The following is a 17,405-nucleotide window of genomic DNA, read 5'->3' on the forward strand; positions in this document are numbered from 1 at the left end:
CTTCTAAGACATTTTATACTTGGTTCCACCCTCCTCATTTATTTGAAACGTGGAGCCTCAGAGATGTTACACATTCATTCTATTGGTTTCTGGAGTAAATTTTCTTCATTTTACAATCCCTTTGTCTCAGACATTTCACTGTCACATATTATTAAAGATATAAAACCAACAATGAAGGTCACTTAACTCTGGGTCCATCTTCTGGTCAGGAAGTCCAACAAATACGGAGTTGAATAAATGCTTTATGGACTGCTTCCTTCTCTTTTTCAGTCCAGGCTCCAAATTATTCCATTTTTACTATTCTTCCAATGTATCTTCTAGCATTTTCTTCCATAATTCTCAATTGAAAAGATGTTTCACTATGCTTCCATCATCAGTTTTATGCAAGTGAGTTTATAGCTTTTACCTATTCTACTTGGATAGAAGTTTTTTAATAGAAGTTTTCTAGAATCAGAACTATACCAAGGTCTAAAATTCCCCATTTTCTTTAGGACTCCAAATAAATGCTTTATAGTCAATAGAATCACAGCAACACTGTGGCAAGGAAAAGCACATTGCAATTTCTCTCCACTAAAATTTTCAACTTATAAGTGGTATTCTTTGAATGGACCTTTAGCATAAAAGGAGGTGCTATTTCTGCAATCAAAATGGTGAGAACTGTACCCTGTTCAACAAAATAAAACAATTCTTCAAAATAAATTAGCAGGAGACATAAATGGAATTCTACATTTGTTTATTGACTGGTGACATGAATGTGATCCATCAACTCCTGTCCTTGTTGTAAGGGACTGTTCTGCGACATTTTCTCCCTCCAGTTAATTCTAATTTACAAAAACTTGTGTAAAACAAGTCATTTATTTACAACCGTGGTGGCCAATAATCTGGTTTCTCAAAAAAAAAAAAAAAAGTTAAATTGGCTCACGTAAAAGTAGGGATGGAAAAAATGAAATTATAGTGGCTGCAGTATGCCTCAGAAAGTGAAGAAATGGATAAGTTTTTACTTCAGAGAAGGATAAATCTTTGATTCTTGCCTGCATTTTAACAATTTTCCTATGTAGCTGCCAATTTTTTTTCACCCTAGCAAAATTATTAAGACCTGAAAATTACAGATTTTTAAACCACTTTAAAAGCAGAGACAGAGAAAAGAGAAAGCATAAAAAAATACATCTGCAAGGATACAATCCAAAAAAGTGCAACCACAGTTTTTATCATCTCTGGGTAGCAAAAAGTATTTTCTTTTTTATATTCTGTATTTTTCTAGGTTTTTTTTTTTTCCTTCCACCAATGAGCATAAGAGGCTTTTATAATCAGGAAAACAGAACAACAGAGGCAGAGAGAGAGAAAAAATGTTAATTAATTATTTGGAGAGGCAGTTATGCAGGAAGAAGCTGGGAGGTACGCATATTGCATTGGGCCTAGGACAAAACCGAGGCATATATAGATAACTGCAACATCACAGGCACCCTGAGCATTTTGTACCTTATCTGGGTATGGGAATATAACTTTACCCTAAATGTTTTTTAATCCTGACAGCATACATCTGAGATTGCTATTATCGTCATTTGATTTAAGGGGAATCCTAAGTTCAGACAAGTACAAACAGACATGTTCTCACATCATATTCAGTAATTCCCCAAACCATGAAGAAATGAGACTCCCATAACAGAAGGCAGGCCCTATTTACATTAAACAAGGCCTTCTTTGACATTTTTATTAATTAAGTTTGTGAATATTTGTTTTTCCAGCAAATTGTGGTACAGATGGAAGGAAATCTCCAAGACAGGGAATTCCATGAATGAATCACAACCAAATGGTCGGGTGTGAAACCCAACTGGGCGGCCTGGTAGCCCTGCTGTGTTTCCCATCCTCTGGCTCTCTGGCACATCAAGCGGCAAGACACAGGAGGCACAGTCTGGTGACTTTAGTTGTAAGTAGACTGAGGCAGAAGGTGAAACCCTGAGTGATCTCCTTATTACCACAAAAATTTTGGCAATCTTCATATAATCATAACTAAATTAACTCCTGGAAGAAAGTTTTTTTTTTCAAGTCTCAACATATAAGCTTTTGGAACAATGACAGTGCCCATACTACATGGAGAAGGCCATCCAGTGGCTTACCTGTGAGATATAACCTGGGGGCACATGGATAGGGGGAATGGATCCATTGGGTGACATCATGGGAACTTCAGCAGGTCCTGAAAGAGGTAAGAGTAAGATATTAATAGTTGCAAAATACACATCCTTCAAGATAATCATTGATATTTTCAAGGCACTGCCAAAGCTGAAGAGAATTAACCACTTTGACTACTTTCTCTTCAGTAACTGGTATACTCTGCCTTAGAGCTGGACCTGAAATCATGAAGTGAAAGGAATTCTCCAGCTTTTTAACTCAAAGTGGGGTGTGGGGGTGTGTGTGTGGAACTATGAGTATCCTCACAAATATTTAATGATTCTCAAAGCCTCAAGTTCCATAAAACAAAAGTTGCTCAGTTATGTGTAGTCTAACAAAGTAGTCCAAATAAATTTTTTTGCATTTTAACTGAATGCTTAAATGCTTATTAACTAATGAATTAATTAACCAATTTTGAAATGTTTATCTCTTCTGATTCAAAAAGTTCCCACTGATTTTGGTTCTATAATTTTAGACCATTATTTTTCAATAGGTTTTTATAACATGCCATTAATTTGAAATAGAAACCTTTAAATCAATCCAAATCAGCTGAATTTGGTATGTCTCTTAAGCTACATTTCAGGGAGGGAAATAGATGATATTTTAAATCAGGCCCTATTTGGAATACTCATGTCAAATTTATTTGGATTATTTCAAAGTCAACCATTAAATTACCAAGAGGTTAGTTTCAAAATATTAAATCCGATGAATGGTGATCACACATCTAAGGTAAACAATGAATGTGATAACACTCACAGCAGTTATTAATACATGGTATGTTAACATTTAATTACAAATAAACAGACTGCCTAATGTTAACAGCAATTTATGATTGCCTTCCAAAGAGTCTATGATTACATAGTTTCCCTAGAAGTGCAAGAACCCCACGGTCACTGGGGTGATTCTTCTCTGGCTTGATTTCAAGAGTAGTCAAATGACTTTTAACATGCTTGTTCCTGCTTCCTCTTGTCACTGTCATCAAAACACTTTCAAAGGGCATTGCAAAATATGCAGAAATGGCTTCCAGAAATCAACTGTGCCTTGGAACCTATCTTTTCTGAAACAAACCATTGTAGCCTCAGACATTTGGTGTTTTATAGCCAGTGAAATAAAATCCCAGTCATAACGCTGGTATGAGAAAAGGTACTACTTAGCTTAATGTCACTATTCAACTGTTTAAGACCTTCTTGATAGTATTAAAATCCTCCCCTAACTAAAGCACAAACTTCCCTTCCTAAACTTCTAGGACTAGGATCCTTTGGGTTTCAGAATTGGCACAGAAAACTTAAAAGAACATAGCTCTTAGAACACAGTGAAAAATGGTTCTCTTCTTGTTCAGATGCCAACGCTAGCCATATGACAGGGGAGAAAAAGCCACACACTCTTCTCTAATAAACAAGCCCCTACTTGACTATACTGAGAAATTAATTATTCGTTTTTGAAAAAATTTTTAAAATCTTTTAAAGTGTCTAGAATCCACTTTAATTAAACACATTGGTAACATACAGGCAGTTCTATGGAGATATACTTAAGACAAAATTTACATAGTTTGAAAACAAAAGTACACAAAAATACACTTACAAAACTGTATCAGAGAGCAGATTTTTTATTTCGTTGGACAAACTAATTAATTAAGAAGCTCAACTAGAGAACATGTATTCCTTCACAGGCAGATGAAAAACGTCAATTGCACAATCTGTAGAACTGGAACTGGAGTTTATGCTAAGACCCAAGTAATTCGATGAAAACAATGCCCTGGGGAATTTGATCAATTTCAGGTTTTAGACTGTGAATTCAGCAGTCAAGAATTTCTTATTTTCACTGAACACAATGTGAGGCAGAAACAAAAACTACAACTGATTTATAGTCATTAACAAATTTTAAATACACATGCAAGTACATGGTCTAACATCTTAAAAGTACGCTAGCTTTCGTTAATTGAGTTTTCATTTACTTACACAGCAAACCTTTAACCAGAAAGGTTGTAGGGCAGCTTAATTATTCAGTCAACAATAATTCATACAATGATTCCAAAGACTATCCCCACATGGAAGAGACTAAAGGAAAGACCAGCAACATTGCGTATTTAGGACCACACACAAGCTCACAGAGGGCTCCTAAGGCCCAGCTGGGGCTCAGGTCATCATGCCTCACCCCCTGCTCTCTCCTAGCTCCCAGCAATCCCACAGAGCTCCCATATTTAGACAACCCTTGCTCTGATGGGAACTGATGCTATATTCAGAACATTCACCCATTCTAGGTGTGGCGTTAACTAGGTTGATTTAAGCTGACAGTCCCAATGAGGTTTAGAAATCTGAGAGTCGTGGAAACTGGGACTGCGGGGGGTAAATCATCATTTAAACCAGGCTTAGAAATAGACTGACTATAAATAATTATACTACAATTTTAGACATTTTCAAATAGTATTTTTATAAGCTGGGTATTCACCAACAAGTAAACAGGTAGTGAATATATAGATTTTTATAACTATGCTTGTCTGTAAACTGGTACTTGTGTGTCCAAACAGCTATTTCTCAACGATAACCTTTAACAACAACAGATTACACTCTCATCTTCAATTAAATACCATCACGTTCAAAATGATGTAAGGGGGCTGAGTTCATAGTATAGCAAGATAAAGCGCATGAGAAAAATAAAGCAAAAGTGAAATAATGTGATAAAATCCATTACACCCCATAAAATGACTCTCAAAAAAGTAGACAAAAAACAGAAATCTTGTTGTCAGAAGTAGCCATAAGGATAAGGCTACAGCTAGTAGGTAAGAAGATAATTATGATGAAAGCAGTTATCGGAACAAACAGTTTAATTAAAAGTTAACTTGCACCACTTACCATGGGTCTAAGACTGAACAGATGATGAGAGGTCGTAAGAATCTGCTGAAGGCCTAAGAATGAATCTCCAACTATTTGTGGTGACTCAAGATTCTCAGACAAGTTAAGAGACTATACCATGTAGGCACTTTGCGGAGCCTTGATATCCTCTCCTTTTTTTAAAAAATTCAATTCAACACTGGTTAATTCCATGAGGGAACTAAAAGGAACACAAGATAATAAAGCACAAGCCCTACCCTCAAAGAAAGTTCTCAAACTTTAGGGTGCATCAGAATCATCTGGAGGACTTGTTAAAATATATTGCTGGACTCCACTTTCTAGAATTTCAGAATCAAAAGGTCTGGAGTGGGTCACAAGAATTAGCATCTAACAAGTTCCCAGGTAATGTGGATCTGCTGTTCCAGAAACCGCATTTTGAGAGTCTCTGACTTGGTGGGTTAAAAGACGATAAACAACATAACCAAGGAAAGGTACGATAGCAAAACTCAGATTGCTAATAAACTCCCCAAAACCAACCAAGTTACAAGTCTTCTAAAGCACACTGCCATCCCATATACATTCATAGTTGTAAGGATGCTATTTACAGGGAAGGTGCTATGCAAAGACTAGTAAGACGCATTTTCTATCCTTGAGGGACCGATGGTCTAACTATGGGGATACAAACAAGTAAACACAACGAGGTATTTCAGGCCCTGTCTAAATTCAGCAAGATTTTAAAAGATTATTATCCCATGGAAATGTTAGTAATTACAGAACTAAGCAGTGAAAAGGTCCTCAGGAATTTAGTCGAGGTCACACTTTTCACAAATAAAGAAACCGAGGTCCAGCAGCAAACTGATGAGCCCAGGTTAACAGCAGGCAGGTGGTGAACAACAGGAACTGGAACTCAGCTCTTCCCATTTTTAGCCCATTGTTTCTAATTTTACTTCCCTTCATGCATAAAATTTGTTGTTCCTTAAAATACTGCTGCAAAGTCATTTTCTATCATACATAATTACCATACAGAAGCTGGGTACAGGTGGCATATTTCTCCAGCTCAGATAAAATGAGGGTACACTGCCTCTCCAACCTGTAACTTCCTCTTCTTCCCAAAGGCATCCTGTCAGAAGAGGAACTAAGCTGAAAAGAGCGGTCAGGATACACCAAAGTCCAAAAGCTTTGGAGCAAGGAAGGCAGGTATGCTTTGACTATTGCTTCGAGCACTGTCTAGCATGACTTGGGCAAGCTACTTAAAACTTCTCTAACTGATCAGCACTTTTCTGACCCAAGAAAAGGAGTGACAACTACTTTGAAAGGTTGGTTTAAGGATTTGAAGATGTAACGCACATACAGTACCTATCCCTAGTACAGTGCTTTGACAAATAGTGGTATTTAAAAATGACCATAACACTGAGCCACTAGAAGAAAAATACTATGAGCAAAGAAGTTCATATAGTGTAATTGTTTACCAAAGACGCCAAAAGAAAAATAACATGGTTTCTCAAAGGAATAAGCTAGTTGTTTTGCTCTTCACATTTTTCCTTCTAAAATGTTTCCGTCTTCTAGCTTGAAAATGATGTTCTCCTTTTGAAAATGTAATGCATTTTTCAAGATGAATGAATTAATATTTTTTAAAAAAGGAAAAGTATAAGAAGGGAAGGATGGCTGCTTTCCCTTAGTTGTCTACTGTCCTCCCTAATCCTAGCCCCCTACATTGCCCCCAAATTGCCTGTTATCTTTCCCTAATTTCTAGGAAATCTTAGAAAGTCCCGTGTGCCTAACTTTCTAAATGCCCTGATGCAGTTCCACATCAAAGGACCAACTCTTGTTTTCTGAAAGTTGATCCCCTGTGGTCTCTGACATTGGCCTTACTACAAAAATCTCTAGCCTGGTCCAGCCATTGTCCTTAAAAGTAGCAAGTGAATGTAACAACAAATTGCCCAAGGACTGAAACTTCCTGCTGAAATCACTACCAGGGAACAAAATGACAGAAACACCAACTTATCGCTTAGCCATTTCAAAGCACAAACGAGGCACTAAATTAGCTAACAAATTGTTTTGCCAAATTAAAATGCAAGTCTTTCTTTCCACACATTCCTCTTTAAATTGTTTTGCTGGCTGTTGTAAGGACATAAGGAGTAAAGAGACTGAGGTTTAATTCTCACATAAGACTTAAACTTAGTGAATCCCAATGTTCCCCAATTTCAGTAATATTGAGCTCTCTCGCCAGTATACATTATCAAGTTGTTTTAAGGCTTAATTGTTAATAACATCTATATACTTACTGTGTAAATATAGATTGCTATGCTTATAATAATTGATATATATATATATATATAACTGAATTCAATTCAACACTTACTGAGAAAGATGTTGTGCGGAATTAAAAGCCAAAGCGAGGATTTTACAATCTGAGAAGAACAGATACATAAACAACAACCTACTACATAAAGAGGCAGCTATTGTTTTACTAGAGAAAATAATTTTCCAGTGTTGGGGTGGGGAGCATATTTAAACTCAGTTCATTTAGTAACTGAAAATGAATGATAAAAGGAAGTCAGTGAATTCATTCACAACAGACTTGATGACCTAACAGAATTTTTAAAGGAACTTGATTTAAATTCAGAACTACAGAACCGCAAGCCCTATGGTTGTCAAAGATATCAGGTACCAGGAGAGAGTCCCATGATACAACCTTTAACTCCAGATTTTAGAGCTCTTGGTTGTTGCTTTGTTCAGCTCAGCAAACCTTTGCTGAACCCATTCTGGTTTCCAGACCCTGTGCAAGATGCCAAGGACACAATGATGTTGAAGAAAAGGAGCATTTCTGTTCTTCATTATGGAGAGAATGGCATGCACAGTTAGTAACACACAAGCACACAGAACTGCATGAGGATGAGGGATACCCAGCCTTGGGTCCTGCTTTGGGCCTGACAGACACTGTGGATCTCAGCATGTAGTCACAGGCGTAGAGCCCAGACACCTCAAGCACGCACCAGCATTTGCAGAAAGTCTAGTCTAGCAATGGATCTGATTAAAGAATTAGGTGTAAGACCTAAGAGAAAAGGCTCAAGAAGGTGATTTTTGAAAAAGAAACAAACAAGCAAAAAACAAAACAAAAACAAACAAACAAAAAACAGTGGGTTCATATATTCAACATGGTTGGATCTCAGCCCCTCATGGCCCCGGCTCTTTATGTTCAACTTGACCATGTTATCCAAATTCATAATATACCTTAGTGTACAAATGAAAAGCATTCAGTATCACCTTGCCAGTTTGAAATTATTTAAATGAATAATAAGATTCAGTCTTTCTTTGCTTTTATTTTTAAGGGCAGGTTTGGGATGGCAGACAACCCATGGATATGCTCATCTACATGTAAACCTGGGCCTTGAAAGATGCAAAGCTCAGAAGAATGATACAAATAAAACTCAGCGATACTGAGGAAGGGCTTCTGGTATTTTACGAAGAAAAGGCCCTGCAAATATTAACAGCACAGTAAAAGAAAAGCAGCTGCAGAGGCATGAAGCGCTTCATTTCAAAGCATTTAAAAGCACATCACTCCTGCTCATTTTCTTTTATGCTCATTAAGGGCACCAAAGAGCACACACATTAAGGGCACACCTTTCTCATACTATGGACTATATTTAATAGGAATACCTTACTAGTACCACACTAATACTAGGGATAAATAATTAGAGGGCAATAAAAGCTTTGGGTGTTTTAGGTTATAATTGTTTAAAATTGAGAGTAATGATGATTGTACATCTAAGTGAAGACGGTGTGAGACAATGATTGTTTATCTTGGACAGAATATATGCTATGTGCAATTAGGAACCCCCTACTGAAAGGTCAGGCCCTCGATCTTGAGGCTTTCTCTTGTGAAACTTAGGGCTGTAAAGGGGAGGCTAATCCTACCTATGATTATGCCTAAGAGTCAAAAAGTCCAGAGAACTTCTTTTGTTGCTCAGATGTGGCCTCTCTTTAAGCCCAACTCTGCAAATAAATTAATTACCCTCCCCCCTACATGGGACATGACTCCCAGGAATGAGCCTGGCCCAGGCATCGAGGGATTGAGAGTACCGGTGACAAAATAAGGTTTCAGGGGCTAAGAGATTTCAAATAGAGTCAAGAGGCTATTCTGAAGGTCACTCTTATGCAAGCTTCAGCCAGATATTGCAAAAGACTGCAGTATGCCAAGCCCAAATCAACAATAGTCCCCAAAAATCCTAAAGAATACCTAGGTATCTATCTAAGACTCTATAAAGGTTTCACTCACTAAGTTTATTCTTCAGAAACTTATATCCTCCAGACAGCTGCTATGCCAGCTAAATCCCCACACCCAGAGTCAACGGCCTCTGCAAGAACATCAACCAGATGCATCCCCCTTCCCCATAATGTCGACACCCCTTTTCAATATGAACAAGTCAAGGTGGTCACTGGCCATATATCCCTGAACATTGACAGTGATCAAATGAAAGGGAGAAGTAGCAACAGACAAGATAGGATTTAACAAAAGATTATGAATACTGAATCTTTATATAAATTTTTTTCTTTTCTTTATTCTCTAGGGTATCAGAACAGCTAGAAAGAAATAACTGAAATTGTGGAACTGTAACCCATAACATTCTTTGAAATTTGTTCTATAATACTCATTAAATTGTACTTTGAAAGTTATCACTTTTCTGTATATATATTTCCCAATAAAAAAATGTTTAAAAAAAAAAAAAAAAGCACATCACTCCTGTTCATTTTCTTTAATGCTCATTAAGGGCATCAGAGAGTCCCTCACCCCTTTCTCACACAGCATGAAGAGGGTTTATTTCATCTAACTACTGGTATCCCAGCTAATAGGAAATTACCAGGAAAGGTATGTGGGAATAGGTAAGCATAATTCCCAGCAGAGTCCTCCAGATGTTCTTTTTGAAGATAAAAATTTTCCCAAATTTCCCTTATTAGAACAAGAATATTGTAAATTTTATTACAAATGTCCTGAGTTAAAACATTCAGATGTTTTTAAAGAGTAACATTAAGGTTCATTGATTTTGTAGGGAAAAGAATCAGAAAAAAAAGATTGCTCATTAAAAGACAATGGCAGGAAAAGCAGTTAAGGGACTTGCTGGGAGGAATGGGGCAGGACTTGTTCACTGTGGCCCTGAGTATTTTAAAAGGGTTGCAACTACTGACATTCTCTCATCAGTTTTTCCTGCCCTGATGATGAGGTATGAAAGGCAGCAGGGATGAATTAAACCTTGCCCACTCTTCCTCCCCAGACCTCTGTTCCCACCCCATTTGCCTGGCCACAAGGCCCTCTTAACCCAGGAAGATACAGCAGTGAGCAAAAGACAGGAAAGCAATCTCTTCATAACAACTCTGAGAAGAACTCAGGGGCAAATGTGCATATACTGTTTTATTTGTGCTCTACTTTACAACCCCAAGGTCATGCATGCTTTAGAGGGACAACTTCAAAAATAGTACTGAAATTATTAACCAGACAACAAAACTGATTGCATTCCTCACAAGCCCTGCTTTGCATTATTCATTTATTTCAAATTAAAGAACATTAAATATTTCACAATAAAAAATGTTGAAATTAAAAAAAGAAAAAAATAACATAAAAAACAGCACCCACTTGAAAGCTATATTAAAAATTATAATGTATAGCATTAGCAACATATTATTACTCAATATATTTAAGCAAGTTCAATTATTCGTTTCTCTAATGAGGTTTACTAAGCAAACCAGAGGATCCCTTGCTAACTGCTCTCATGGTTGGGTCTACAGCTGCCCTCCAAGATTGCTTACTATTGTGGAAGGAAAGCCTTAAATAGCATCTGAAAGGCATTTTACTGACAACATCCTAACCAGGTTTATTATCTGAGTTCTTTTAACTAGTGCACCTCAAATTCAAACAGCAACAGAGAAACATATGGGATTCAGAGAATAGAAAATCAAGACAGTTATTATGGGTGTGCCAGCATGTAACTGTTCTGGACCCCCAAAAAGCCAAGTTATTTAATGCAATCTTAGGGGGTTCAAACCTATTAGTCTTGATTAGGGTGTGATCTTTCGGTTGGATGTTTCCATGGAGATGTGACTCACTCAACTATGGATGAGAATTCTGATTAAATTATTTCCATGGATCGAAATGGACCTCAGGGATATGATAGATAACATAAAACTTCCAAATATAAGACTCATTGGTGTTCCAGAAGGAGAAGAAAAGGGTAAAGGTCTAGGAAGAGTATTCAAAGAAATTGTTGGGGAAAACTTCCCAAATCTTCTAAACACCATAAATACACAAATCATAAATGCCCAGCGAACTCCAAATAGAATAAATCCAAATAAACCCACTCGAAGACATATTCTGATCACACTGTCAAATATGGAAGAGAAGGAGCAAGTTATGAAAGCAGAACACATACAAAGGAAACAGCATCAGACTAAGTAGTGACTACTCAGCAGCCACCATGGAGGCAAGAAGGCAGTGGCACGACATATTTAAAATTCTGAGTGAGAAAAATTTCCAACCAAGAATACTTTACCCACTGAAGCTCTCCTTCAAATTTGAGGGAGAGCTTAAATTTTTCACAAACAAATGCTGAGAGAATTTGCTAACAAGAGACCTGCCCTACTGCAGATACTAAAGGGAACCCTACAGACAGAAACAAAGAAAGGAGAGAGAGACATGCAGAAAGGTTCAGTACTAAAGAGATTCGGTATGGGTACATTAAAGGATATTAATAGAGAGAGGGGAAGATATATATGACAAACATAAACCAAAGGATAAGATAGCTGATTCAAGAAATGCCTTCACAGTTATAACACTGAATGTAAATGGATTAAACTCATCAATTAAAACATACAGAATTGCAGAATGGATCATAAAAGATGAACCATCAATATGCTGCATACAAGAGACTCATCTTAGACACAAGGACACAAAGAAATTAAAAGTGAAAGGATGGAAAAAAATATTTCATGCAAGCTACAGCCAAAAGAAAGCAGGTATAGCAATATTAATCTCAGATGAAAGACTTTAAATGCAGGGATGTTTTGAGAAACAAAGAAGGTCACTGCATACTAATAAGAGGGTTAATTCAACAAGAAGAAATAACAATCATAAATGTCTATGCACCCAATCAAGGTGCCACAAAATACATGAGAGAAACACTGGCAAAACTAAAAGAAGCAATTGATGTTTCCACAATAATTGTGGCACACTTCAACACATCACTCTCTCCTATAGATAGATCAACCAGACAGAAGACCAATAAGGAAACTGAAAACCTAAGCAATGTGATAAATGAATTGGATTTAACAGATATATATAGAACATTACATCCCAAATCACCAGGATACACATACTTCTCTAGTGCTCACGAAACTTTCTCCAGAATAGATCATATGCTGGGACATAAAACAAGGCTCAATAAATTTAAAAAGACTGAAATTATTCAAAGCACATTCTCTGACCACAATGGAATACAATTAGAAGTCAATATCCATCAGAGACTTAGAAAATTCACAAATCCCTGGAGGTTAAACAACACGCTCCTAAACAATCAGTGGGTTAAAGAAGAAATAGCAAGAGAAATTGCTAAATATACAGAGACGAATGAAAATGAGAACACAACATACCAAAACCTATGGGATGCAGCAAAAGCAGTACTGAGGCGGAAATTTATAGCACTAAATGCATATATTAAAAAGGAAGAAAGAACTAAAATCAAAGAATAATGGATCAACTGAAAAAGCTAGAAAATGAACAGCAAACCAATCCTCAACCAAGTAGAAGAAAAGAAATAACAAGGATTAAAGCAGAAATAAATGACATAGAGAACAAAAAAACAATAGAGACGATAAATATTACCAAAAGTTGGTTCTTTGAGAAGATCAACAAGATTGACAAGCCCCTAGCTACACTGACAAAATCAAAAAAAGAGAAGACCCATATAAACAAAATAATGAATGAGAAAGGTGACCTTACTGCAGATTCTGAGGAAATTAAAAAAATTATAAGAGGATACGATGGCAACAAACTGGATAATGTAGAGGAAACGGACAATTTCCTGGAAACATGAACAACATAGACTGACCAGAGAAGAAAGAGAAGACCTCAACCAACCAATCACAAGCAAAGAGATCCAATCAGTCATCAAAAAGCTTCCCAAAAATAAATGCCCAAGGCCAGATGGCTTCACAGGGAAATTCTACCAAACTTTCCAAAAAGAATTGACACCAATCTTACTTAAACTTTTTCAAAACATTGAAGAAAATGGAACACTACCTAACTCATTTTATGAAGCTAACATCAATCTGATACCGAAGCCAGGCAAAGATGCTACAAAAAAGGAAAACTATCAGCCAATCTCCCTCATGAATATAGATGCAAAAATCCTCAACAAAATACTTGCAAATCGAATCCAAAGACACATTAAAAAAATGATAACACCATGACCAAGTAGGGTTCATTCCAGGCATGCAAGGATGGTTCAACATAAGAAAATCAATCAATGTATTACAACACATTAACAAGTCAAAAGGGAAAAATCAAATGATCATCTCAATAGATGCTGAAAAAGCATTCGACAAAATCCAACATCGCTTTATGACAAAAACACTTCAAAAGGCAGGAACTGAAGGAAACTTCCTCAACATGATAAAGAGCATATATGAAAAACCCATAGCCAGCATAGTACTCAATGGTGAGAGACTGAAAGCCTTCCCTCTAAGATCAGGAACAAGACAAGGATGCCTGCTATCACCACTGTTATTTAACATTGTGCTGGAAGTACTAGCCAGGGCAATCCGGCAAGACAAAGAAATAAAAGGCATCCAAATTGGAAAGGAAGAAGTAAAACTGTCATTGTTTGCAGATGATATGATCTTATATCTGGAAAACCCCGAGAAATCGACAATACAGCTACTAGAGCTAATAAACAAATTTAGCAAAGTAGCGGGATACAAGGTTAATGCACACAAGTCAGTAATGTTTCTATATGCTAGAAATGAACAAACTGAAGAGACACTCAAGAAAAAGATACCATTTTCAATAGCAACTAAAAAAATCAAGTACCTAGGAATAAACTTAACCAAAGATGTAAAAGACCTATACAAAGAAAACTACATAACTCTATTAAAAGAAATAGAAGGGGACCTTAAAAGACGGAAAAATATTCCATGTTCATGGATAGGAAGACTAAATGTCATTAAGATGTCAATTCTACCCAAACTCATCTACAGAGTCAATGCAATCCCAATCAAAATTCCAACAACCTACTGTGCAGACTTGGAAAAGCTAGTTATCAAATTTATTTGTAAAGGGAAGATGCCTCAAATTGCTAAAGACACTCTAAAAAAGAAAAACGAAGTGGGAGGATTTACACTCCCTGACTTTGAAGCTTATTATAAAGCCACAGTTGCCAAAATAGCATGGTACGGGCAAAAAGATAGACATATTGATCAATGGAATCAAGTTGAGAATTCAGAGATAGACCCCCAGATCTACGGCCGACTGATCTTTGATAAGGCCCCCAAAGTCACTGAACTGGGTCATAACGGTCTTTTCAACAAATGGGGCTGGGAGAGTTGGATATCCATATCCAAAAGAATGAAAGAGGACCCCTACCTCACACCCTACACAAAAATTAACTCAAAATGGACCAAAGATCTCAATATAAAAGAAAGTACCATAAAACCCCCAGAAGATAATGTAGGAAAACATCTTCAAGACCTTGTATTAGGCAGTCACTTCCTAGACTTTACACCCAAAGCACAAGCAACAAAAGAAAAAATAGATAAATGGGAACTCCTCAAGCTTAGAAGTTTCTGTACCTCAAAGTAATTTGTCAAAGAGGTAAAGAGGCAGCCAACTCAATGGGAAAAAATTTTCGGAAACCATGTATCTGACAAAAGAGTGGTATCTTGCACATATAAAGAAATCCTACAACTCAATGACAATAGTACAGACAGCCCAATTATAAAATGGGCAAAAGATATGAAAAGACAGTTCTCTGAAGGGGAAATACAAATGGCCAAGAAACACATGAAAAAATGTTCAGCTTCTCTAGCTATTAGAGAGATGCAAATTAAGACCACAATGAGATACCATCTCACAACAATTAGAATGGCTGCCATTAAACAAACAAATGATGGAGGGGATGTGGAGAAATTGGAACTCTTATTCATTGTTGGTGGGACTGTATAATGGTTCAGCCACTCTGGAGGTCAGTCTGGCAGTTCCTTAGAAAACTAGATATAGAGATACCCTTTGATCCAGCTATTGCACTGCTCGGTATATACCCAGAAGATCAGAAAGCAGTGACATGAATAGATATCTGCACGCCAATGTTCATAGCAGCATTATTCACAACTGCCAAGAGATGGAAACAACCCAAATGTCCTTCAACAGATGAGTGGATAAATAAAATGTGGTATATACGCATGATGGAATACTACGCGGCAGTAAGAAGGAATGATGTTGTGAAACATATGACAACATGGATGAACCTTGAAGACATAATGCTGAGCAAAATAAGCCAGGCATAAAAAGACAAATATTATATGCTACCACTAATGTGAACTTTGAAAAATGTGAAACAAATGGTTTATAATGTAGAATGAAGGGGAACTAGCAATAGAGAGCAATTAAGGAAGGGGGAACAATAATCTATGAAGAACAGATAAGCTATCGTGGGTAAATTTAACATTCTGGGAATGGCCAGGAATGACTATGGTCTGTTAATTTCTGATGGGTATAGTAGGAACAAGTTCACAGAAATGTTGCTACATTAGGTTACTTTCTTGGTGTAGAGTAGGAACATGTTGGAAGTAAAGTAGTTATCTTAGGTTAGTTGTCTTTTTCTTACTCCCTTGTTATGAGTCTCTTTGAAATGTTTTTTATTGTATTTTTTTTAAATTTTTTTTTATTTTTCATACAGTTGATTTAGGAAAAAAGTTTAAAAAAAAAAAAAACAAGTTAAAATATATGCAGAGCCCCCTTGAGGAGCTGGTAGAGAATGCAGAGCTATTGGCCTGCCCTACCTTGATGGTTGCTAATATGCCCACAGACATAGGGGACTGGTGGTTTGATGGATAGAGCCCTCTACCACAGGATTTGCCCTAGAGAAGACTGTTGCTGCAAAGGAGAGGCTAGGCCTCCCTATAATTGTGCCTAAGAGCCTCCTCCCGAATGCCTCTTTGTTGCTCAGATGTGGCCTCTCACTCTAGGTAAGCCAACTTGAAAGGTGAAATCACTGCCCTCCCCCCTACGTGGGATCAGACACCCAGGGGAGTGAATCTCCCTGGCAACGTCGAATATGACTCCCGGGGAGGAATGTAGACCCGGCATCGTGGGATGGAGAACATCTTCTTGACCAAAAGGGGGATGTGAAAAGAAATGAAATAAGCTTCAGTGGCAGAGAGATTCCAAAAGGAGCAGAGAGGTCACTCTGGTGGGCACTCTTATGCACAATATAGACAACCCTTTTTAGGTTCTAATGAATTGAGGTAGCTAGTGGTGGATACCTGAAACTATCAGACTACAACCCAGAACCCAAGAATCTTGAAGACAATTGTATAAAAATGTGGCTTATGAGGGGGGACAGTGGGATTGGGGGGGGGGCATGGGGATCACACTCCCCTTTGTCTAGTTTGTGGATGGATGAGTGGAAAGGTGGGGGAAGGAAACAGACAGACAAGGGCGCCCAGTGTTCTTTTTTACTTTAGTTGCTCTTTTTCACTTTAATTATTATTCTGGTTATTTGTGTGTGTGTGGTAATGTGGATGTCGGGGACTGATTTTGGTGATGAATGTACAACTATGCAATGATACTGTGACCAATCGAATGTACGATTTGTTTTGTATGACTGCGTGGCATGTGAATATATCTCAATAAAATGAATATTTAAAAAAGAAAATATTTCCATGGAGGTGTGGACCCCACCTATTCAGGGGGTGTCTTGATTAGTTCACTGGAGTATTTAAGAGAGCTAAGAGCCAACACTGATGCTTGGAGACGTTTAGAGATGCTAAGCTAGGAGGTGAAGCCCTGAGTTTGTCCCAGAGAAGTTAAGAGAGGACCCCCAGATGCCTAGAGAGAAAAGCCCTGGAAGAAAGAAGCAAGGACACACAGAAGCGGAGAGAGAGGAGTCCAGAGACATTTTGGAGAAAGTCATTTTGAAACACAACCTGGGAACAAAGGACCAACAGACTCCAGCCACGTGCCTTCTCAGCCGACAGAGGTATTCTGGACGCCATCGACCATTCTTCAGTGAAGGCATCATCTATGATGCCTTAGCTTGGACACTTTTATGGCCTTAGAACTTTAAATTTGTAACCAAATAAACCCCCTTTATAAAAGCCAATCGATTCCTGGTATTTTGCATAACAGCAGCATTAGCA

General features: G+C 37.4%; 1 protein-coding gene across 5 annotated transcripts in view; it reads right to left on the reverse strand.

Moving 5' to 3' along the window:
- Positions 1–17,405, reverse strand: part of FNDC3B (fibronectin type III domain containing 3B) — a 370,299-nt gene that overhangs the window by 154,316 nt on the left and 198,578 nt on the right. For all 5 annotated transcript variants that reach the window (XM_037840631.1, XM_037840625.1, XM_037840597.1 and 2 more), the window contains exon 4: positions 2,118–2,194. In XM_037840631.1, the coding sequence (XP_037696559.1) occupies positions 2,118–2,194 (77 nt within the window). The remainder of the gene's footprint in view (positions 1–2,117; positions 2,195–17,405) is intronic.

Source organism: Choloepus didactylus, chromosome 1, assembly GCF_015220235.1.
Source record: "Choloepus didactylus isolate mChoDid1 chromosome 1, mChoDid1.pri, whole genome shotgun sequence".
Taxonomy (NCBI): Eukaryota; Metazoa; Chordata; class Mammalia; order Pilosa; family Megalonychidae; genus Choloepus; species Choloepus didactylus.